Below are 25,674 nucleotides of genomic sequence, written 5' to 3'. Positions count from 1 at the left end.
TGATTTAAATCCATCTTTATCAAGAACTATTTCTTTGCCTAAATCATCTTCTTGATCATTTCCAAAATGGCCACTATATCCTTTAATCCATGAAATTTGAATATTATAGTCTGGAATTAAAGCAAGAAAAGAATTTATGTCGGAAACTAATGGAGAAGAAGGTTAAGGATTTTAAGTCGCTCAAATAGCTTCTTGGGAGTTAGATTTTTTGGAGGATTTCTACGCGAACTAGCAGCTGAAAGATTTAAAGGAAAGAAACACTTCTTAATAATTTTTATATTTTTATTTTTCAATAATACATTTAAGTGATATGATTTATAATATATCCAACTTATGATTTTATGAGAGCATTTTTACGTTTAATGGTACATATATTTCTAATGTCATTTCTTACATGCTTCGATACAAATCACTTAATATTTCAGAAAGTATCATATTCTCTTTCACCTGTAACACAAGCTCATAGAAAAATACAACCATTTGAGTAAACGTGGGCAATTACTGATAACCACACAAACTCCAAATAAATACATCTTTTTGAAAATTGGTCTCCAGTGCAAGTCATTTTCAAAGTTGACAGACGTTACTTTTAACAATTAAAAATTGCAAAATTTTTATCTTGTTAAGAACTCATTTGTTAAAAACCCATGTATATATATGTAGCAAATAATAATAATAATAATAATAATAATAATAATAATAATGTCAGCAGAAAGTTAGAAAGTTTCAGCTCCATCTAAATTAGTTTTGTGGCTTCGAAAGATACAATGCATCACTATGGTAGAAGTGTAAGTTCATCATACTGAACATCCATCCGCTTAGTGCGAATCACGTAAGTAATGAGCACAGCCATTGATACAAGAGCTATGATTAAAAACACTACTGAGACGACAAGTTTTAGAGACCTGTTCTTTGCACCTTCCGACAATGGTGATATTGCTTCGGTAATAACTTCTGATTTTTCTTCTTCAGTTGCAATTTCAGCCAATTTTGTAGTTTTGATCACTAACTGTGTTGAAGATGACTTTGACCCTATTGATGATGATTGCGAATACGTTGACTGTGGGGAAACTGTTGTATATGTTTCATCGCTTTTTGTTTCTTCCGTATTTGATACTGATATTACTGCAGGGCTAGATATGTCTAGAGATGAAAAAGATGCGCCTGAGGTTAATTCAGTGAATATTGTTGTATGTGTTTCATCGCTTGTTGTTTCTTCTGTATTTAGCACTGATATTACGGTAGCACTATCTGTGGATACATCTAGTGATGAAAATGATGCGGATGAATTTACATCACTGTAAACTGTTGTACGTGTTTCATCCTTTGTTGTTTCATTTGTATTTGTTACTGATATTACAGTAGGACTACTTGTGGATACATTTAGCGATGAAAATGATACGTCTGCAGTTACATTATTGGAAACTGTTGTATGTGTTTCATAGTTTCTTGTTTCATCCGTATTTATCACTGATGTTACAGTCGGACTATTTGTGGAGACATTTAACGATGAAAGAGATGTAAATGAAGATGCATCACTATCATTTTCTGTGTCTGATATTTTTATTGGAGATATGGTTGTATTTAAATGATCGCCAGGTGTAGCTGTGTAAGGAATCTCTTCGGATGAATTTGCTGATGTAACTTGTGTTGAAGAAGTAGATTCTGTTGCAGAGGTAGAATTGTACATTTTCAATGTAGAATTTGGGGATATGTCCTGAGCTCCATAGTTGGTGATTTTTGATGTAGTCGGTGTTGAAACAAACGAAACTTCGTCTTCTTTGGAATAATTTCCAATTGGCGAACTGCTGCTGGTTACGTGTATCTTTTCTGCAGTGGTAGAAGATTCTTTTTCCTTTTCCAGCGTTGCGTTTAATGGGGTCGTAGAGGCAACTGCATTATCCTCAGAGGTACGCATGATAGTGGAATTTCCTGTTGATTGAGCCTCAGAACTGAGCTCTATATACTCACCTTCTGATGAATCTCGGTAGTCTTTATCCTTCAGTTGGATAGGAGTTGACTCATTAGATGACTTGTTAATTTCTGATGTACTTTCATCCGATTCACTGCTGCTGGAGTCATTGTAGCCCTCTGCTAATATCCAGTCGCTAAAATCTTGTCCATAATCCCATGAATTTCCAAACCGGAATAGAGGATAAGAATTTCTTTCTCTGTAAGTATTTCCTTTAACAGCAGCTGAGAAGAGAAATAAATCCGATTAAAACCTATCGACTCTTAAAGCACTTGGAATTATTAATTCAGATTTTACGTAAGAATAAGTTATTTTATCCGTGGGTATTTTATAAGTATTCCTCAAAATTTAATATTTCACACAGTGTAACCAATGCTTTCAGATTTTATGTTACGCCCAAAGGGGTGTTTTTTTTCATTTACGCATACAGACACGTTTCGGGAGCATTAGTCTAACTCCCTTTTGGGCTAAAAATATTTTAAAACAGCATACCTGTAGAACTTCCAATAGACAGTGTCGCATGCTGGAGATAAAAATATTTTATTCCGCACAGTGTGTTGCCACTGCTAGCTTTAAAGTCGTCGAATTTCTTAATCGAAAATTTTTTAGAGTTTGAAAGATAAGAGATAGATAATAAAACAAATTAGAAATTCATGATTCGGGTTCCTATGATTCGGTACAGGGGCCATGTTCGGGTGGAGAACTACGTTACAATCACTCGTAATTATTTTATTGTGTTTCCTTTCCTCTTTTGTGCAATATTTAGATAATAACTAGTAAATCTTAAAATAGACTCTAGGTATCGTTGTTTTTTTCACAATGAGAAAAACCATACATACATTCATGCAAATTCTTCATTATTTAATTTCTTTAAATACAATACAGGGCAATAATAATATTTGGTGGCAACGATTTGAAAAGTGATACAGCCATTTATAGTGATTCGACGCAAAGTGCCGTTTCGAGACTAATCGATATTCACACCAGCAGTTTTGACCTTGTAAAAGACCACACCCGTGTATTCATTGATTTTAGCTCGTGCACGTTTGGACAACTTTTCAAAGTAAAGAGGTGTTACAACTGCCAAAACCTAGGCAACATCAGACACTTGCATCCCCCGCCTGTGCTACCTGTGGTAAAGGACACGCAGTTGGCAAGTGTACTACAACTACACATCATTGTATTAACTGCGAAGATTCGAATAAGAAACTAGGCACAACATACGAAGTAACACATTCGGCAAGTGCAGGAATATGCCCAGCATACAAGGCAGAGCTCAGTCGCCTCAGAGCAGCTTACCAATATTAAGCAAAATGCAGGGTCTTGTACACAAGAGTCTTCACGGTTTCTCCGTCCTACAGGGGAACCTCCAGACATGCCAAGGTGCAACAAACAACGCAACCCAAATTATAATGGAAAATAACTTTCCACTGCCCTACTGCAAGAAAATTACACCTCAAATGGAAAAATTGTAGGAATGAGTTCTTTCAAAGTATTTCAGTAAACCAGTAATCTAGCAGTAGTAGTGTACAACGGTCCGCTCACACCATTTACTAATGTACGAAGCTGGATACTCAATCACCATTCAGCTTGTAAGCCCTAATGGGAACATAGCTTTCACAAGTGTTTATATTCCGCCTTCACATGATATCACATTAGCACTGACTGAACTAGAATATGTAGCTGCACTTCCGGTTCGCATCAAAATTGTTGCAGGAGACTTTAATGCCACAAGCCCTCTTTGGGGTTCACCGGAAGATTCGAAGTTATAGTCCCTCACACTAAGAAATATATAACTTCCATGTGTTAAGGTATATGGTTTGGTTTGCTTATTTAATTACGGCAAAGCACGTGACTGTTATCTACCTAAGGGACGACATGCTTTCATGGAAACTGACTCGACTATACTTAGACATGAGGAAGCCTCCAAAATCCCCATGAAGCCAGCCCGTTAGCTTGGAATCTAACCCAGGTTGAAATATCCAGTATTCAGCGATTTTACCGCTCGACCGCTGCTCTGCTCTGATAAGATATATGGTATTTTTTTAATGCCATTTAATTTTACTTTCTTTATACATAATATCATATGTATGTGTTGTAATTTTAAATAATCTGCATAATTTTTCGATATTATTTAGTTAATTAATTGCAGGCGATATATAAAAAAAGCATAACTAATGGGCTTCGCATGCTGCAGTTTCTACAGGTAGCATCACAAACCACAATCAAGCAATATTTAGAAATATATATTCAATTAACCGGAAACAATCTGTTATTTGGTATCCACGAGGTCCCGTTGCTGCATGTTAAAAGATAATCTGTTTAGATATCTTTTAAAAACAAAATCTAATTTTTTGAATAATTTACAATTTTCAGCGAATTATACAGATATTTGTGGCAAGTGCTGTTACTCTTCACATTTAAATTTAATCACATTCTACCTTTCTGTGGATTAAGGCTGTAATATCTAGGGATTTAAGGGTAAAAAAAAGGAAAGAATATTAAAAATATTGTTTTAGGGTTTTATCATACTAGCCTGTTGCAACACACATCAATGTACCATAGGTAACAGTATAATACAAATGTCGCTTTAATCCACGTATAAAACAACTCTGAGCACCTTTTATTTTAATAGTTAAAGGTATTAAATATTGTTCTTTATTTATTATTCCATGTACTTAATTTTTATGAATATTTCTGAAAAGGAAAGCGGGTTTGTTAATATTTTTTAAAACCTGTATCTTTATTATTATGAAATGTAAGGTAATAATTCCTTTAATACTTATCAATTTTTTTTTACTTTTGATATCAACAATACGCAGTCTTAAAATTCTACTTTACTACCTCCTTAAGTACGCATTTCATTGTGCTTTACGACATCTTTTAACAGATTGCTTCCCAGTACGAAAAATTCTTAAATAATTTTATAAATATATTTGTTAACAGAATTTCAATTCATGTTTACATTTAAATGTTACGTTCATTACATATTTAGATCATATTTATAATAATCATAAATTTAGATATATTTAATAATTAGATTTCTTTACAAAAACATTCACAGGAGTTTATGAATAAACAAATCCTTCATTTCCAAACAAACTTATAATAAATGATTTAATAAATACTTACGTATTTTGTTAAAGACAAATGTATGCGTTTTACAAGGATTTACATAAATACTCATATATATTTAATAGTTTTCCTTTCCGGTACGTGCAAATATTTAATTTCGGTGTATTCACTTTATTTTTCAAGGACTTTAAAAAATTAGCCTATATCAGAATTTTTGACACAAAAAATGTGTTTAAATTAAATAAAAATTACATGCATTATTTTGAATACGCGCTCAAAGGCAATTTTCCTTCGAAAGTCCTCCACAAAGGCATCTCTGCCTTTAGGCAGACAGCCTTTGCATGCTTTACCCTATTTAAAAAAACTTGAGCTGACTTATATGTCGAATTACAAATATTTTATTACATTTACATTTAGCTATCAAGTTTCAAACTTTTGACTTAAAAAAAGTTTTTAGATACGTTCATTATAAAATTCAGATTTTCTAGTAAATATATTTTGACATAGCATTTAATACTTCTTTTATATATTTTACCAAATTTAATAGTTCTGTGATTATATGATAAATAAAATCTCTCCATTTCACATTTAAACATTAACCTCACTGTTATCAGATCGCAAATTTGATTGCCTGAATGCGCATTATCAACATTGCTTCATCTTTTGGAACTGTTAAAATGACTAATTGATCTATAAAGATAACATCTACTGACGCAGAAATCAATTCCTTTAATTACATCTCTAGCAATAATAAACAAAATCATAAACGCAGATTTACACTATAAAATGCCCCCCTCCCCCCCAAAAAAAACAGAGTTTTCATCAGTTTTTGTAGAGATATAGCTCATAGCAGAATAATTTGCAGAGCCTCGCATGAAAAATATTTAGCAGGAGATAAACGGAAACACATTGTGACCCTTGATGAAGCATGGATTAACCTAAAAGACTGAAAAAAAAATCTGTTAATTATCGGAAACGAAGAGAAAAAATGTACAAATGTACATGATTCCATCAATGCAAAGAAAGTTTCAGTGAGGGGTTTATGATTGTCGCCGGTTTCATTTACAGTCGTAAATTAAATATAAGATAAAAGGTATTAAAAATCAATCAACGCACCATCAAGAGAAAATTTTACCACCAATATTTACAGAAGAAATTCTATTTTGTTATCCCAATGAATTTCAAAGAGTGAAACTTAATCAAAACACAGCAGCAAATCACACTTCGAAAAATATCACTGCATTCCTTGCAAAAATGATGACTGATGCAGGTATTGCACATATACGTGTTCACCGTATTCCTAAAAAGTCACGTGACGTTTCACGTATGGTCTATTGGGCATCTAGGCTCTTGAAAAGAGTTCTTTCTAGTTGAAAACTTTTAACGGACTCTTGAAAATAGTGGAAGTCGATACCCCTGAGATTTTTACGTTAAGCCATTTCTTTAAGCTTTACGCCTCATGAAATCACGACGCAGACGTATATAGTCCAGAAAAAGTGCAGTCAGATCGAATATTTAAAAAAATACTTTTTACATTTTAAGCGTTAATTAAACCGCCCCGAAAGCATTCTACAAGTGTCCAAACACCCTTTGTATTGATTTTTTTCCAAATTCGGTTTGCCCAATAGCTAAATCTTTGTGATTTACAAGTACCTACAAGATTGCTAAGATCATGGCCGAAGAACTTTCAGAATTATTTTCTCCAAATGATTCAGCGATCCCACAACATGATGAGGAAACTGAAGATTTAGTTTTCATATTTCTGCAAAGGAAATTAACAATGTCATCGCATACGCTTCTCCGAGAGAGATGAGAGACATTATCAGTAAGTGGATCATAAGGGAAGCTAAAAGATTTGATAACATCAGAAATGAGGCTCTTAAATCAATTCCCCGGAGATGCTTTATTTTTACTCACAAATATTTTAATGCTTAATTTGCAATAACTATTTCCTCAACAGTGGGAAAAATTTGTCATCATCACTATTCTGAAATCGCGCAAAAACCAGAAACTTACTGTCAGTTTCAAGCCATCAGTCTGCTACCATCAAGTGGAAAACAATTTGGAGCACATCTTGAACTCAAGACTGTTTGAACATCTCAAAAAATTAGATATCTCAAATAATAGACAATTCGGCTTCAGGGAAGACCACAATATTACCCACGATATTTTAAATGTTATTGAAAACATATACGATACATTTAGCAAAAAATCTGCAGTTGACCGAGTTTGGTAGAGACTTTTCTATGAACACTTGAATTGCCGGTTCGATCTACTTTTGCAAGAACTTGTGTCTTTACTTCTTTATAATTATAATTGCAAATGTCTTTCTTCGTTTTTACTGTATATATTCTGTGTTTGTATATGTTTTATTCTGCCTGATATTGTTTATCCCAAATGATTACTGCAGAGCCAAATCGATTTCTCGCCATATATCGGCACCAGCGTTAGACGTAAGTAAATTTCTACATCATATCTGAGATCAACTTTCCTGGGTCATCTCGTCATTTCGTCGAGCAGTACAAAGGCACTTAATCAAATATTTTCTGAACGGCCCTAAGGTGAAATCAAGATTTTCTGATCTAAACTTAAACAATTAATGCCAGTTGCAGAACGGAGATCCTGATCCTGATCCTAAGGGCTTATATCCTACACGGATGAAGTGTTTCAGTTTTACAGACATTTAAGAAATGATTGAGCAATAAAGGTCCCTGTCCGACGATGAGAAATGATCCTGATTATTGACATTGAAGGGAGACTGTTTGTTAAGAGTCTTCCTGATCATGAAATTGGCTTCTAATTGGGATGTGTTGAAGCCCGTCCAATGTGAAAGTACCTTTCATCTACAACTCTTATTTCAAGAGTCTTTTGAAGTGTCTTCTTCTTTCCGATTCGCAAAATTCCATCGGAGTTCAGGATCTATGACTATTTATGAAAACTATGTGACACTTTTGGAAAATGTTTCGGTCTGCGGCGACTGTTCAGGACTGATAGTCAATTCTTTTGAAGTAAGCTCTTTATTTTCAAATTTGTAAATTCCATCTTCATAAAACGCTTGCGCCTTGGAAAAAACGGTTTTTGATTTTTCGGAATCCCGAAGTTTGCTTATGTACGTACTCTTCATCTCCCCCTCGCATGTAGCTATGATTATGGGAAACAGTGTATTAATGTGCAAATATGTATTAAGGAGTTTAGTTCCAGCGTTAGCATAAAGTCCATTATTTATAAGTTTACTGCGACATATGCGTGATAACATGGAACTCTGGGAAACCTTAAAATTTAATTATGAAAATGCATCTCTCTACCATGCTACAGGCTAAAGAATTCTAAATTCTTTTACAACTTGAACCTGGGTTAATTATTAACAACTCTACTTGATTGCCAAATTGCTCATTTGGAAGTAAGATTACAATTTGCATTTTATTAGTTTTTGTACGTGATTATTCAGATCACACAACAATATTCGATATAACAGTATAGGAAGCGGATGCTCAAAGAAAGACAGTGGACAAAATAATAACACGTGCTTTTATCTCGTGTCATTAACCCGCAAAAAGGTTTCATATTCATTTTAATACGTATCAATGCCAGTGATATTAATGTTGTACCTAAACAGTGTCTGAAAGCGAAGATTAGAGCTTATAAGGCGGGAAGTCATTGTAACATTTCTTTATGAATAGTCTGTAGCCACATCCAATTGCGTTTTAACTCTAAAGTGAACTCTGAATAGAAAAGCTGAAATGAAAACCGCTTTTGCCTACACCATAATAAGAGCGTGAAAATGGGAAATGTGACGATTCTAACACACGCCTGTATTATGAAAACTTGAAGTAGAACATAATCGTTTCTCCCATGGGAGAATTTTAGCTAGATTTATACCTCTGCTAAAGTGTTTAGGAAAAAAAGGAGATGAGCAAGGTTAGTTAATTATAGCAAATCACAATGCAGCTATGAATAAAGAAGTTGGTAAAGGAATTTTTTGGAAAATTAATATTCATTTACGTTCCACACGAGGGAAAGGGGGCAACAACCTTGTTATCAGCACTCTCAAGTACAAGGAAGAGAAGATCTGGCGATCTTCTTGTGTATCCCGGCTTTAAACTACTCGGCCGCTGATGTGTCTCATAAAAAGGGATGTGGTACAAAGTCGACATTACCTGAGATCGACAGGCTCTCCGATGACGCAAGCTCAATCGACAGCTCAGAAACCGATTTCGATTCCATTCGAATTCTGATTGTAGTGAATCTTATCCCGGCAGTCGAATCTGTTTGTTGTCGGTTCTATGCCGATTGAAATGATACGCATACTTACAAAAAACAATTTAATCAAATTTTATTCAGTCCTATTACGCTCCATTTCTGTTAAGCTTCGTCTACATCAGTGGTGTTCAAAGTGAAGCTCCGGGGTTCCATGAACCAAAGCGCGGGCTTCCACAAGTCAAAATAGAAATTCGAAAAGAAAATTCTAAAGCATTCACACTTGTTGATTAGACTTTATTAACTAAAAAGTTTTAAAATACATTTATTCATACTTGAAAATTAATCAGGAGCTTCGTGTGTAAGCTGCCAACGTCTGTAACGCTAATTGAGCAGAGACGCACGTGCGAGGGAAGCTCCGATTTTTGTAGTTTTCAGGCGATTTGTATGAAAAATAGATTCGCGGAATTAGTTTTTATGTCGTATGTTGCAACAAAACAAAATATTGAAACAAATTAAATGAAGAATATGAAATGTGACTCTAGATAACATCAATAGAGCTAGAAGTCATTAATTTGTGCCAAAAATGGGAAATACATTCCTTTCACTAAATATAATTCAAGGATAGATGACATCTGGAACACAAGTTAATGCTATTAATGAGTAAATATATAAATTTTTGTTAAAAGTTGTAATAAAAAAAAGTTGTAATACTTTTCTTTAATAGTCTTACCTAAAACGCCTATAACATACTCGTCTGCTTTAAAACTTATTTGAAAAATGAATAGCATAATTAAACATTTCAAAAACATGCGCATCTAAGCTAATTAAAAATCAATTGAAGGAATCATAATAATTTATTAATATATACTACTCCATTATTTTGCTTTTTAGGGAGTAATATTTATATACATTTACCTTTTTGAATAAAATATAATACTTTTTTAAAAGTTGGCCAGCATTTATGAAGCTAAGCAAACTATTTTAATTTAAATAATGAATTTCTCTTTTACATCTGAAAGAAATTTATATATTTATTTCAAAGTTACTGAAACATAGATTAAAGCTTTTTGAAATTATAGGAGTTAGGAGATATATTTTTGAAAATTTTTTTAGATATTTATGGAGTTGTATTTGTAACTATCTATGATAAGTGAATTATTCTTTAATTCTCTTTAAATGAAGTTAAATTACGCAAATGCAGAAATCAAAGCCAACATATTCTGGATAAGATTTTGCAATTCTCCTCGGCAAAAACTGAAAATAACATGATTTTAGAAATTTATAAGTATTTTTTAACTGCTATGAAATATACCGGGTGGCCATAATTAAACTGACAGTGCTCACAGTGTTCTGTAGCGCGATCTATTTGAGAGAATGACGCCACATTTTGTAGGAAGATTAAACAAGCCGGGGGACGAAGGATTCCGCGAAAAAAAAAATTAGTTCCAAAAGTCACCGCTAGGGAAATATTTGGCGCTGTGTAACAGAAAATAGAGTGTTAACAAATGCAGATTAATACGGAATAAAATTACCTTTTATTATAGATATGCCTTACAGTACGGTATGGAAAATCTTAGGAAAGATTATCAAATTCTATTGGTACAAGATCAACCGCGTACAGGAGTTACTGTACCCCGACCATGATAAGCGATTGACTTTTGCTCTCACCTTTCTTACCAGAATGGAGGTGGATGATGCTTGGCCATGATGGATGATCTTATGGGGAGACGAGGCCCACTTTTACCTGAATGGAACTGTGAATACCCAGAACTGTCGAACTTGGGATGGCAAATCACCACATGCAATCACAGCAATTCCCTTACATTCACCAAAGGTAACTAACTGTTTGGTGTGGGTTTACAGCGGAATTTATCGTAGGTCCATTCTTCTATGAGAACATTACCCCGACAGGACCGGAAACCTGTTCTGTTACCGGAGAGAAATATCGCCACATGTTGAACAGCTTTGTCATTCCGGCACTTTAGCAAAGACAATGCCTGGGGGAAATCATTTTCGTGCAAGATGGAGCCCCCCTCACACGTTGCTGTACGGGTGCAACAGATGCTACGACAGAAATTCACAACAGAAAGAGTCATTATCTGCTACCTTCCAACTGCATGGCCACCTCGGTCTCCTGATCTTACCCCATGCGACTTTTGGCTATGGGGTTACCTTAAGTCCAAGGTCTATCAAGGAATGGTCCAGGACCTGGCTACGTTGAAGGATAACATATCACGGACTGTAAGGGAGATTCCTGCAGACATGTTACTTTCTGCTGTTGTGCATACTGTGCACAGAATGCAATATGTGGTCCACAACGGCAGCCACATTGAAACTCATTTGAATGCAAAATAAAAGGTAATTTCCGTATTGATTTGCATTTGTTAGCACTCTATTTTGTATTACACAGCTCCAAATATTCCCCTAGCGGTGACTTTTGGAACTAATTTTTTTTCGCGGAATCCTTCGCCCCCCCCGTCTTGTTTAATCTTCCTACAAAATGTGGCGTCATTCTCACAAATAGATCGCGCTACAGAACACTGTGAGCACTGTCAGTTTAATTATGGCCATCCGTTACATATATTTTTAATTTTATTTACCATTAAACTAATAAAATAAAATTTATGGGCTTAATAACTTCATTTTATTAAATGAATTTATTAAATGAAATTGTATAGTTTTCTATTTTATAATTAAAACATCCATTTACTTACCGTAGAGGAAAACGAAACTTAATAGAATAAATGTTTTGTTTCCATGTTTATATCTGCATTTGAAAAGTAATCTGAACAAAATTCATTCTTTGGAGTTTTTCTCCTTCTGGTTCTGAATAACTATTGACGTGACAATTAGTTTTTCTCATAAAATGTGAAGCTTAAATAAAAATTTCTCCTAGAATTTCTTCCTCGAAGGCAGGCATTCCTAATCCTCTCGTGTGTTTGTTTATCTCTAATTCACGAATTCCATTTTTTTTATTTCAGTATTCCAGGTTTTAGAAAGTTTCTAGTTTTTCCATTTTCAGCATTCCAGGTTTTAGCTTTAGTTTAAAATATGATAATATTTTAGCTATCATATCAATAATATCTAATGTAATTAGCTATACAGCTACAAGAGATTCCTGCAAGTTGTAAAACAATACTTATGATGTTAGCAAATAAATTTCTGGATTTTAACTCCTCAAAATTAGTTTTATTTCGAAGAGGATAAAGTAACAAGAACTAACACCCTGTACTCAAGTACGAAACAAGTGGTAACAAAAACATCTTTTATGGATTATATTAAAGACGTAGATGTTTATAAATATTATTATCAAGAATTAGAGTTAATAAATGCTAATGTTTAGGATATGCGTGTATTCTAAATAAGTCCCTTGACCTGCAATACACATGTAATATAATTTGAAAGATAGATTTGGTAACTTATATTCCAGTAACGTCAGAAAGATATTGCGAGGAAAAGCGAATTCAAGATCGTCACAAGGGGTGGTAAAAGTTCAAAGAAATACAAATTTTCCTGTGTGAGCTATTGAGTTAATGCTGGGGTAATATAATATACTGCAATGTGACGTGGAAAATGGGATGATTCGGTAATGGATTTTGTAGCATCAAAATTAAAAAGAAAATCAAACTACATAATTTTTTTGTTTCTAGGGTAAACAAACAACAAAGAGAAACGAAACTGTTTTAAAAATTACACCCAAAAGTAATTCAGAAAATAAGACTGAAGCTAAGAGAACATTATTAAATTCTCTATATAAAGTACTGCTAAATGAAGCTGAGAACTTCCGATTTTTACTTTTTACAAAGTAAAAAGGAAGTATTGTAAATGCGAAAAGTTTCAGGCAGCATATTTCAACGAAAATATTCATTTTGACCGCTATCGAATGCAATTTAACGATGTTTCTGCGTGATATCTGTACGTAAGGACAGAATAAAAGACTCTTTTCCTCCAAAAAAGTTATAAAATTGCTTTAAAATGAATTCTGAAGAGAATTTTTCGTGGCGTCTGTACGAACGTACGTACGTGCGTACGTATCTCGCATAACTCAAAAACGAGTAGCCTCAGAACGTTGAAATTTTGTATATAGGACTGCTATAACATGTAGATGTGCACCTCGTATTTTGGTTGCAATCGGCCGCACCAAACGTATATAAAAATATTTATATATATATATCCACTCTATTACCCGGCTCAGTGATCTCAGTTTCTTTATTCTTATATGTTTGTAAATTGTACATTTTCTGCTTTAAAAATGATTGAATTATGTTGTTTTTATCTTTCGGTTAAGGTTTTTATGCCTTTAATAAATCTGTATGGAATATTTTTAGAATTATCAACAATTCTAAAGTTGTTTAAATACCGCTAAGCCTTTCTTTTTTATGGCGACCATTGATTGTTTACATTTGAAACAGCAGACTAGTGGATTTGTTGCCAATCTAGAGAAACTTAGCTTCGCAACAACAAAAATAAAGCCTTCATTCATTATTGCCAATTAAATCATGCTTAATCCTTTCTGGAATTTTTTAGAGGAAATAAGTGTTTCAGATATATTTCGTAATTTTTAATATAGATATTTTGAGTTTTATGTATTTTTGCCTTCTCACGAAGTGAGGACTGAGTTAATTTAATGAGAAATACTCAATCGCCTGTGAAAAACTGTTTCTTTTTTGATTTGTTTACTTAATTTCTTTTATACATCGTTCTAGCTTTATTATAGTATTTGAATAGAACATGTGGCAACAATTAGATAATTCTATTCTTTAAATGATATAAATTTTGTGCATTATGAGTTATAATATGAACGAAATATAATACTGTTAAGTGAACCTAGCGTCAGAGTGTTGCTATGGTAAACAAAGTAAATTTTAAAGAATGCATTTATTCTATTGTGGTTTATGCGATGTCGGCGAAGTAGGTTTAATTCAGTCCAATAAGTGTAAATGAAATGCAAGAAAAAATGCGTATAATTTAATATTCCTTACAAGGAAGTCATGTGGTGTATACATCAGATTTTTATTAAAAAGGAGAGAATTATCTCAGGTTACTTCAAAATGCACCGAGAACAGAATTTAAGAGTATGTTTAACTAAATTAAAACTTTACACGGCATTACTTCTCTTAAATCATATTTATTTTTTATTGTTATTTTGATATTAATCGTTATGTATTTTAGAATTTGGGAAAAAATAAAAAATTGATTTTTATTTGAACTAGTATTGTATAATTATGCCTTTTGTTTAACTGCAATTGCATGATTGTTTTCATGTTAAAAAGGTGTATGGTCTAATCTTTTCACATTTTGCTTTACGGCGGATTATCTTACATTATATTGCAATGTGGCCTAGTAAAATACCAATTGCCAATTCTTAGAGATGTTGCAATTCTGCTCTTTTAGAGGAACTTTGACTTTCAAACTTGAAAAATTTAATAAAAATTATGAAACAAAACAAAATGTGAAAGCTTTCAGATATTATATTACACCCAAAGGGGCGTTTTCTTGATGGGGGTTTCAAAACGGATTTGAAAGCAGATACAGATATTCAAAGCCATTCGACGCAAAATACCATCAGACACTGTAACGTTTCTGCGTTGCTACGCTACCAACATAATAAAAATAAAGGTATGTAAAGAAACCTCCCGCATAAAATTTCCGTGCTTAAAGATGCACGCGATATTAATGGAACTCTTTGAAATCGTTGTTTGTTAATCAAAAATACGTTTTACAAAATATTAAAAAGTTTTTCAAAATTCGATATCTTTAGGCACCGTAGTTTTTTTTACAAAACGAGAAACATGAATACATTCATGCAATTTCTTCATTATTTAATTTCTTTAAATATAACTCAGGGCTCTAATATTTGGTAGCAACAATTTGAAAAGTGATTCAGACCAATTGCAATTCAGAATAGTGAACCAACGCAAAATTCCAAAACGAAACTAATAGCCGTTCTGGGCTAATAATTTATGTTTTCGCTTGAGTTATTGGCTATGCTTTTAACTGATATAATCTATGCAAAAAATGTATATTGTATAATATATTGTTGATTATTTTCACAAATATTCGCATCATTAATAAATTAATGAAATATATTTCTAACGTCATATATTATGTAGCATAGTTGAAGAATAATCATTTGTTCATCGCCTGCTGACGATTTTTGTTACAGTTCGTTTTAGTATATTTTTATGCCAGTTTCAAAAAATAAAAACGAGAGCTAAGCTAAGCTACAAGCTTAGCTCTTGCCTTTAGTACTAGTTCAACGTTTCCCCGACATTTAAAGAAAATTACATTTAAGTACCATTTTTGCATAATAATAATTATTTCATGATTAAACAGAAAATGTTCAGTAATGACTTAATCTCTGTACAAATTTTGTTGTTAACAAAAGGTATTAAATAATAATTTGGAAAATGTTTAAATATTTTGCATATGGGTTTTTCTTTTTCCTTTTATGAACTTTTAAATATCTAATAAAATTATACTGCATAGAATTTAAAAACGTCTTTGATATGTTTACAACCCGAAACATAGCTATTAACAGAATCTAGAATGTTTACGAAACTAAAAATATCTTGATCAACAGATAACTGATATGATAAAAACTATGCAAAGTTATTTTTAAGATGCAAAGTCTTAATTTTTTCGTAGCATTATTCTGTGAGTTATAAGAAACAATTTAGAAGAACAAATTATCGAATTAAAAAAAAACACTGAAATTTACCTGAGAATGCAACGACACAGATGACGCTAAGTAATCCAAAAGTTACCCTCGCCATTTTTTGCGAGCACTGCCCCCACTACCAATGTATGAATTCAGCTGTTTTTACATCGAACGTAATGTATCGAACGAACGTAACGTAACGTGCTATCAAAGTGAATGTTATCAAAAGAAAATATCTGAATATTTAACGTAATCAGCTCCAACGAAGTGGGAAAGGTGATAAAGAATAGGTCGCTTATTAGTAGTTGATAAAAACTATTCTGCACTTCTTCTACACTTGATTTTACGTGGTTCATAGAAACTTTCATATAATAAGTATTGTAAAAAACGGTAATGAATTATCTAATTTGTCTACTTTGCACTCTTAATTCTGACAACGAAAATGATGATGATGATTCATCAACTTCTTGCAGGGCACACCAGCAGCCGAGCGGTAATGTCGCTGAACACTAGTGGTAGTTCCGAACTGGTTGATACTAAACGATATTTTCGTAGTTTTCCCCATGTGTAACACGTATACGAGCCAGTTTTCCTTAGACAGCCCTCCCCTAAGGCATCCCTTCCAATAGGCAGATAGCCCTCACATGCTTTGGCATAATTAAGTAATCAAACCAATTTAAATCATCCATCAAATTTCTGCTCTGATATCACGTTAGAAGTTTCAACTCCGCTTACTGAACTTTTGAGACTCCTAGGTTATGTCACGTTACGTTATTATGAACTGCACTGGCGGGTATTAAGAGTGTGAAGAACATAAGGTAGTTATTTTATTTTCCATTCTATTAAAGAATAATTAGTTCTCAGAATTAAAATCATGAATTTACATTTCGAATTTTATTAGTCTGTCATTAGTAGCTATATAGATGTAATAACATTTCTTATTACAGCGTACTTTCGATTATCCGTGTGTTGATTATCCGGTTTTGCGGATTATTCCGAGCATGGAAGAGAAAACCGCCGAACTGCAGTTTTACATTTAGTTTAAACGGCTTTAGGTTAGTCTTTATCTTTAGGCTTCTTCTAACAACTTGCTGAAAAAGATGACGATTTGATAAAATTTTGAAAAAAGTTGGCTGTATTGGATGCCATATATGGAGTAAGAAAAGATTGGACAAAAGTAAAATCAAGAACATTAGTGCCAACATACAGGAAGATTCTTCCTGCTATATAATCAGAGACTTACCTTATAAGGTATTTCTCCCGTCTTCTTAGCATGCCTTCGTGGTGTAGTGGTCAGCACGCTCGGCGTGTATTCGAGAGGTCCGTGGTTCGAGTCCCAGCGGCAGCATTGCTCATTTATCATGCGCGAGCTAAAAGAGATGGTGGATTATGATTCTCCACAACATGGGTTTGGCAATTGAGTCCCCTAATTCCCTGCCGACTTTTAAAAAGTAGAGCATGTAAAGTATTTCTCTCGCCTTCTTAGCATGCTCGACGGGTATCCGAGAGGTCCGTGGTCCGAGTCCCAGCGAGGGCATTGCTCATTTATCCTCTTTTCTGCTTAAAAATAATCTAATATCACTACAGTGGCGCGCGAACTAAAAAAGGTGGTAGATGATGATTCTCCACAACCAGGATTTGGTCGGTTGTGTCCCGTACTATCCAGGCGCCCTTTAAATGGGGAGTATGTAAGCTATGTCTCTCGCCTTCTTAGCATGTTTTCGTGGTGCAATGAACAGCACGCTCGGCAGATATTCGAGAGGCCCGTGTTTCGAGTCTCAGAGAGGACATTGTACATTTTTCACGTCTCCTGGTTTATCAAAAATAATCTCATTTCTCTACAACCTAATTGTGAAAAGGTCGACGCAATAACTGAATTTGAGTGCCAAAAATTGAAAATGTAACAGTCTTTTGAAAATGCTGATCGGGAAATTATTTAGGAATAGAGTTTGATGGTGATTCGACTGAGCTGAGCTTTCAATGTCTGAGTGATGTGGATATCGTTTCGAATGTCCCAAGAACAGGACAGGCAGAGAGTGATGCTGAAAATACAAGCAAAAAAGATACTGGCAATTGCATTAGTCTCGAAACAGCAATGGCTTATGTTGAAACTCCATTGGACTTCATCAAACAAAGGAGATTAGAATATAGAAGGTGTTTATACATTTTTTAGAACGATTTTGGGGCCATTTCATTAAAGTTTAAAATTTATGCGCATTTCTTCAAATGCTTGATCTGATAGCCTTTTTTTCTGGATTATAAGCCTGCATTGTGTCCGTCGATGACAGAAAGGCTTTTCATAAAATTTTCTGAGAATACTTATTTTAGTTTCTCTTCTAGAATCTATCAGACCTTGTGGGTTTGCACTTAGAGCGTTTAACAAAAGACTAAAAGCCCAATAGTCCGCAGGTGAAACGTCAGTGGACTTTACAGGAATACGTTTAAAGTGTTTATATGGAATGCATGTATCAGTATTCATTTTTTCAAGGAATTCACTGCTAAGTTTGTAACATGTTTCAAACCTCACATTCTTTGTATCTCGTATAGAACAGTTTGGTCATTAGCCCTAATGAGCATTATACCAGCATGGCTATTAGTCTGAAAACAGCACTTTGCGTCGAATCACTTAAAATGTCAGAGTTCCTTTTCAAATTGTTGCCACCAACTATTATCGCCCTGTATTATATTTAAAGGAACTAAATAATGATATATGTAAGTTCCTCGCATTGCGAAAAAACAACGGTACCTAGAGTCAGCAAACTTTGAATAAATAATTAACTTCGGGTCCTCCACCAGAACATGGGCACTGGAAGCCCGAATTTGGAATTTGTTTTATTTCCTATTTCATATTTTGCAAAACTTTAAAGAATTTTTGATTAAAAAAATCAATGATTTCAAAGCGAGCAGTGACAACACTTGTACGGAGAAAAACTTTTTTTTATCTCCACCGCGCAAGACTCTCTATCGGAAATTCTAATTATATGCTTTGCTTAAATACTTTTAACTCCATGTGAGGTAAGTCCAAGTGCTCTTGAAACGTGTATGTGTCTGCAAATGAAAAAAAAAAAAAAAAAATTGCCCATTTGGGCGTAATATAAAATCTGAAAGCTGTCAGATTTATTTTTTCTTTGCCTTTTATACTCCTCCTTCATTTGCTTATTTAGTATGATTTCAGATGAAGAAGTAAATACTCATTCACTTTTAGTTGTAAAGAAAGGCGTTTATGTAAAACAAATAAATCATTAAAAGAACTAAAAGGTGTGGGGGGTGATGATTCACCACACCCAGGATTTGGCGATTGGGTCCCCTAAAACCTCCAGTCGCCCTTTAAAAGGGGAATTATATAAGATATTTCTCCCGCCTTCTTAGCGTGCCTTCGTAGTGTGGTGGTCTGCACGCTGGGCGTATATTTCAGAGATCCGTGGTTCGATTCCCGGCGAAGGCGGTACTCATTTTTCACGTCTCCTGCTTCCAAAAAAATACCTAATGTCTCTACAACAAGGGTACCCAACAACCAGTTTAGCTGGTAACGCGTACAATAAGACAAAAACATTAGGCAGTATTTTAAAAATTTTATTTAGATTTTTCAAACAAAAGACTTCCAGAGTACACTACAAGAAGTTTTATGGACACGTGCCTCATTTTTATCTTTATTTATTGATATACAGAGTACAGATTGCCGCTCAGACGATATAGTGGTTATGGGGAAATGTATAGTGTCTTTGCGGCATAGGGGCTGTTTAAAGAAATGGAAATCGAATGTCCTCTCGTGTGGATTGGTGCTAGGGAAGAAGGGTGGGAGACCATCGGTCCATCTCTCAGGGTGCTCTTCCTCAAAATGCGGGTAGAAATAGAAGTCTAATCTCCTTGAGGCTCTGGAAACAATTCTTCCATGAAATTCATGGACACAACAACAATAATAGAGTACAGATTTTAAAATTAGACTAAAAAGAAGCCTTATGTTAGAGTAGATTTTGAAGTTAATTTTGAGAGCCATCAGATACAGGTCCCATTATTTCAGGACAGGAGAAAGAAAATTTCGGCAGTTGGAGGAGCGAAGCTATTTAATATGGGAAGTAATGCATGGATCAATGCGAAAGAGAATGCAACATGATCTGTCGAGGAAAATAGCAATGAAACGTGAAAGGGCTAATATGTTAGAACTTTGAAACGGTGGAAAGAGCTAGACCGGATGACTACTTCTATTAATTAAAGAAGAAAAATTCTGGTAACGTGAAAGAGTTCGAAGAAATCCAATTTATAAACTGAAGAAGGTTTATGATTAGATTTTGAAGATCCGAAAGCAAAACCTGGATTAAAATGCCCAGCAGAGATTACTATAAAAAAATTAGTTTATTTCTGCTTTCCGAACATATGATTCATGTTCTCTGACAAGAAATTGCAACGTCTTTAAGTCTGGCATATATATCTTAAATTCCATAAAAATTAAAATCGGAAAAATGGGCTCTTTAAGAGCTGAACAACAAATTTTACTGATAGATGAGAAAAGAGTTTTCTCGAAATTTTACATATTAAAAAACTCGAAATTTCGGTTAAACCAGCTGTCGCCTAAATAGCTGTGTCGACTAAATGTCGTGTTGATTAAATGTATGTGTGAGCTAAATTTCCTGTTGGCCAACAGCTGTCGTCTAAGTGTCATGAACCCTATCATAATATTACCATATAAATTCTTACAATATCGGTTTAATTTATCTAAATTTAGTGTTTTCTCTCCTGCTACTGATTTTAAAAATTCTGTAGATTAAAATTCCGTACATTTCCACTACATATTCATGACCAAATGTTTATAGCATCTGAAATTTTATAAAACATAATATAGAATGGTTTCTAAGTTCGTCGCCTTAACTTTAAATAGATTACAGAAAATTATAAGAACATGAAATAAATTATTTTCCTTTCCAATAATTTTGAGGAAAAGGAAAAGCGTAGATTTACTGAGGCATTAAGAACTGGAGTACATTGTAAGCGGCTTGAGGCTCTGGCTCTTAAAGTGTACCAAATACGCCAAGAAATATATTAAAGTAAGCTAATTCGTCCCAATACTGCTAAGAATCATCAATGGTGGATGTGAAATGGATGACACTTATAATACATAAGATCATTTATGAAAACATTTTAATTTTCTTAAAATACATGAGACCATTTATGAAAACATTTAAGTGCAATGTTAACAATGAATGGACCTTCATGACATGACCTTCCTGAATTAAAATTTCTTCAGATACGTGATCTGATTATATGTGTTTGTCCTTCATAAGTAATTCTTGGTACTGAAGTAACGCAGATCTTGAAACTTCTAATACTTGGAACCGTACAATCAGAAAAAAAAAAAAAAAAAAAAAAAAAAAAAAAAAAAAACAATAAATCTGATAATGTTTGCCAAAACATCCCTTTATCTGTTAGAGTTATATACACGACATCCTGATAACTTCTGTATTGTTAATACACTTTACGGTATTTTAAAATTTAGCAAAACTCAGCCTTAGGTCACAACTGATTACTGCTAACTTAAGGTCAAATTTTGTTTAGCTTGAAAGAGTGTTTCTTTCATATCTAAAGGAACGTTAGAGTGTTATACAGCCTCATTTTTATTCTTTTTTTTAGATATAAACTGTCTAAAATTTTAAACCTATGTACCTGTTTCAAAATTGTTTATGCATTTTTGGAGGTGTATATTTCAATTTCCGAGCTTAATATTACATTTAATTCTCAGTTTATTTATACTTCCTTAGTCATAGTTTCTTGTAGCTTTCTGCCCATTTTACAAGCGAAAAATATTATTAAAAAGATGTTTGGCAAAATTATGAATTTGTAATTATCGCTATTTAATTTTGGAGCTCAAATACCTTCCTTTTATTATTCACAATTGAAATCAACTGTTTTCTTATCATAAATGGAAAACACGTCAGAAAGTAAGAGTTTAATTTATTCAAATCCCACTTATTTAAGAAGGCAATCTAAATAGAATATCTTGTGTAAAAATATCGTATTATTTACTTTCACGTTAGTCTTTAGAAGCAAATTAGCAGATTAAATAAATTACACATATTCAAGAACACTTATGCTGCTAAAAATTCTCTTCCTTGATTATAATTCGTTAAAATGTCTTTTAGCTCCAAAACCAAAAATATATTAAAAATTAAGAAGCCTATCATTGAATAAAAAATATTATTATGAAAGCAATATAATGTTGCGAAATGTCCAGCACAGTGAGAGAGCTTCCTCGCAAAGCGGGCTGAAAATTAACCTCCTCCGGCGGAGCGGGGAGTCTGCCGACTGATCAGCGTGAGTCAGTGGCGGGCTTAGGGTTGCCAGAAAATGGCTGGCAAATTCCTTTTGGCTACAAAATTGGCGATTTGTCATAGACGGAGAGAGAACATTCTAGAATGCATTTTTAGCGGTTTTCTCTGGAATGTTCTCGAAGGTAGGTTAAAGCTATATATATCCTGCCTGTATGGGGAAAAACTGGGGGGTTGAGTTTAGAGATCAACTTAACAGAAATCAACCGAATACTGAAGTGAATGCCGAATACCGAATACTGAATCTGTACTGAAGTGCTTTGCCGTCAAGCTGTCTTCACCGTTATATCTTGAAGATTGTGTTGCTCACAGTTACGTCTTCAGCGGTTATAGCCTAAAAATTGTGTTGCTGATTGTTTCAACGTGTTTTTTATAGTTTTTCAACGAGTGTAAACGTGTCTCTGGAACTCCCTTGTGTAGCAGTGCTTACTGGCGAATAAATTGCGTTTTGATTCTTCATTAAGTGTTATCATCAATTACTCCAACACCACGAACTCGTAGAACGTAGCAGTAACAATAAACATTCATAAAAGCCGTATGCTTATGAATGAGATAAGTATATGATGCAAATATTTCAAATAGAAGAAAATTAACACGAATCTAAGACAACTAAATTTTTACCGTGAATTACTTGCAGAATAATGATAAAATGCTTTATATGTTTAAGAAGAAGCATTTGTTACATATCGTCTTGAAATGCATTGAGACTCCGAGCCCAGTCTAAGTCTCGAGGTTTACTTAATTTTAAACTTCATGCTAAGGTGTTCTTAGTGGCGCTGGCATTTGTTACTGAAGCATAGCCTCCAAATGTTTTCTGATGTATTATTTTTTTTTAACCTTGCTTGTTGCGAAATAAGTATCATCAAAATATTCTTTGCAATAAAATAATTTATTCAATATGTGTCAAACGGTAACTCACATAATAATTGGGACCCTCGGAAGTTTTTTGGATGTGTTTAGGAAGACTATGTGTTATGTCATATTTTTTTTTTGTTTTGTTTTAAATAAAAATGCGTCACAAGGGTTGTTGTCAGCATTTGGAAAATATTACTTGTTTAATAAAATATATTAATAGTTCCATATCTGAAGTAAACATTCCAAGAAGCTGTAAATTAACGGCAAGTTCTGTTCGAAATTTAACTATTCAAGATTTTTAAGGTAAATAAAAGTATTCATAACATTAAAAGAATTATTAGATGCAAAACATTTAATTATCTCTGATGTATTAAAACGATGTAGATGCGCGAAACTGTTCAAAATGCACTGACGTTTGGACCACGTTACAAGCTAACACGAACGAATCAGGGATTTATTCTACTAAAAATCAAACAAACCCCAAAAAATAATGCTGTAAATCTTCCAGCGGATTAAAAAGAAACGCTTGAAGTAAAAGCTAACTCTGAAACTGTTAGAAGAAGAATTAGGGCAGATGTGTACAATGGGCAGTTATATCAAAAGGATATTATTCTTACAAGAAAATAACGAAAATACGCCTAGTGTTCGCAAAATTCATGTTGAGGAAAGCTTTATCATGTTGAAATAATGTTAAATTTGCAGAGCAGACAAAATTTGTTGTTGTTGTTACTAATCTCCATGTCTAGGAATATACTAGACGAGATCCACGAATCCATTCACCTTCAGAAAATTGTAAACAAGCTACTTGTAAAGGTCCTCAAGAGACAACTCCAGGCACTCAAGGATATGTGCTGGTGATGCCGGTGCATTTTGACATTTAGAACAAATTGGGTGCATCTTGAGACCTCTCTCAAAAGTAAGTCCTTTCAGCTGTCCATTGAAGAATCGGGAAAGTGTTGTCTGAACACATCTATCGCAATCAATAGCAAGAGATCTTCCAGGACAATCAATAGCAAGAGATCTTCCAGGACAATCAATAGCAAGAGATCTTCCAGGACAATAAGCTTGATACCAGGGATGATTCGGGGGAACGAGCCAAATTTGCCTGTCTGCATGTCTTCTAATGAAATACAGTTCAAGATATGTCAATGAATTGGTAACTGATAATGGTCCTTCAGAACCCTTCAGAATGTTTGCCATTTCATTCTCCCATATGTCAACATGAAGTCACGAAGAACAGTCACGAAGACAAAATTTAATACTGATAGACGAGTTGCAGTGAGGCGAAACCCAAATGAAGAATTTAATCTGAAAAACCAATTACCTGGCATTATGCGCGAAAGTGGAATCATAATGATTTGGATATGCTTCTCTGCGTCTGGAATGGAAATTTACTTTTTATAGAAAATAAAATGAATTGGCATAAATGTATAAAAATTCTTAATGAAAACCTTAAAGCATCTGCAAGAAAACTTGGAATAAAAATACATTTATGCCCTACCAGGATAGAGATCTTAAGAATACAGCCCTAAATGTTCACTTATAGTCGCTATACATCTATTCTGAAGTTATCAAAACTCTTCCATATTCTTCAGACTTCATTCCTATCGAACATGTATGGAGGGAGTTAAAGAAAAGAATAAATAAACATGACATTCCTTCGGAACTTTGTTAAAAGCAATTCTTACGGAGCAATGGAACGAAATGTAACATTCTCAATCGAAAAAATTAGTTAAACCATTGCCAAAACGCATGAAAACGGTAAATTTAACTAAAGGATATCTAAAGGAGTATTGGATGCCCCGTTAGTTTCATGTTTTTATTAAATATTAACTGCATGTTCAAGATGACCGAATACTTATTTCAGCTTTAGAACATTTTTATGAAACAATTTTTCTTCCAGAAACGTTTCAAATTGCTTTCCGAAAACAAGGTGGTTTTAAAACAAACTATCAGTAATATACATAAAAAACAGGGTTATTTCGCTAATACTGAATAACTGATATTTGAAAATAAATATGAAAAACTCATGTGCCCTAAAACAAATGTGAGCTATTATATATGAAATGCATATGGCTCACTTTAGAATTTGAAGTGAATTGAAGTTTAATTACAGTACATAACATAATTGTATTTTGGCTTAGTTTGTACTATATGATTGTTAAAACTCAAAATGAAACTAACTGCGCGAAAACTAACTCAATAATCTGACAAAAGTAAAGGAAAAAAATTTGGTGAATGGAATTTGTAGGTAAAAAATTAGTCTTAGCGCAGCTTTAAGCTAAAATGGGATCTTAACATTTAACAATGTGTAACAAGTAAATAATATATCTGTAAATACTATAAATACTTTGTCTTTAAAATTATTATTATTTCTTTTTGTTAAATGTGCTGAGAGTCAGTAAGGAACTGTGATTCAAATTCTGAAGCTTATGAAACCAATGACATTCAGAAATACGAGTAAATATGGGTTGCCAATCGTTCCGCTTTTTCAGGATAATTCCGTTTTTTCTGAAAGCATTCAGTATTCGGAAATAATGTTTCTGGATATCATTTTATTCTGATTTACCTTCTATTCCTGAAAATAAGTA

At 33.6% G+C, this 25,674-nt stretch overlaps 1 protein-coding gene across 1 annotated transcript; it reads right to left on the bottom strand.

The window, feature by feature from the left end:
• Nucleotides 1-261: 261 nt before the first annotated feature.
• Nucleotides 262-16,117, bottom strand: LOC118200069 (uncharacterized). Its single transcript, XM_035372302.2, has 2 exons — nucleotides 15,969-16,117; nucleotides 262-2,196 (listed from the first exon to the last, which is right to left on the bottom strand). The coding sequence occupies exons 1-2, from the start codon at nucleotides 16,021-16,023 to the stop codon at nucleotides 776-778; spliced, it is 1,476 nt and encodes a 491-aa protein (XP_035228193.1). The 5' UTR covers nucleotides 16,024-16,117; the 3' UTR covers nucleotides 262-775.
• Nucleotides 16,118-25,674: the final 9,557 nt, after the last annotated feature.

Source organism: Stegodyphus dumicola, chromosome 7 (genome assembly GCF_044657685.1).
Source record: "Stegodyphus dumicola isolate Sdum_Otavi_A_Nest chromosome 7, ASM4465768v1".
In the NCBI taxonomy this organism is placed as follows: Eukaryota; Metazoa; Arthropoda; class Arachnida; order Araneae; family Eresidae; genus Stegodyphus; species Stegodyphus dumicola.
This window is presented reverse-complemented; position numbering and strand designations above follow the sequence as displayed.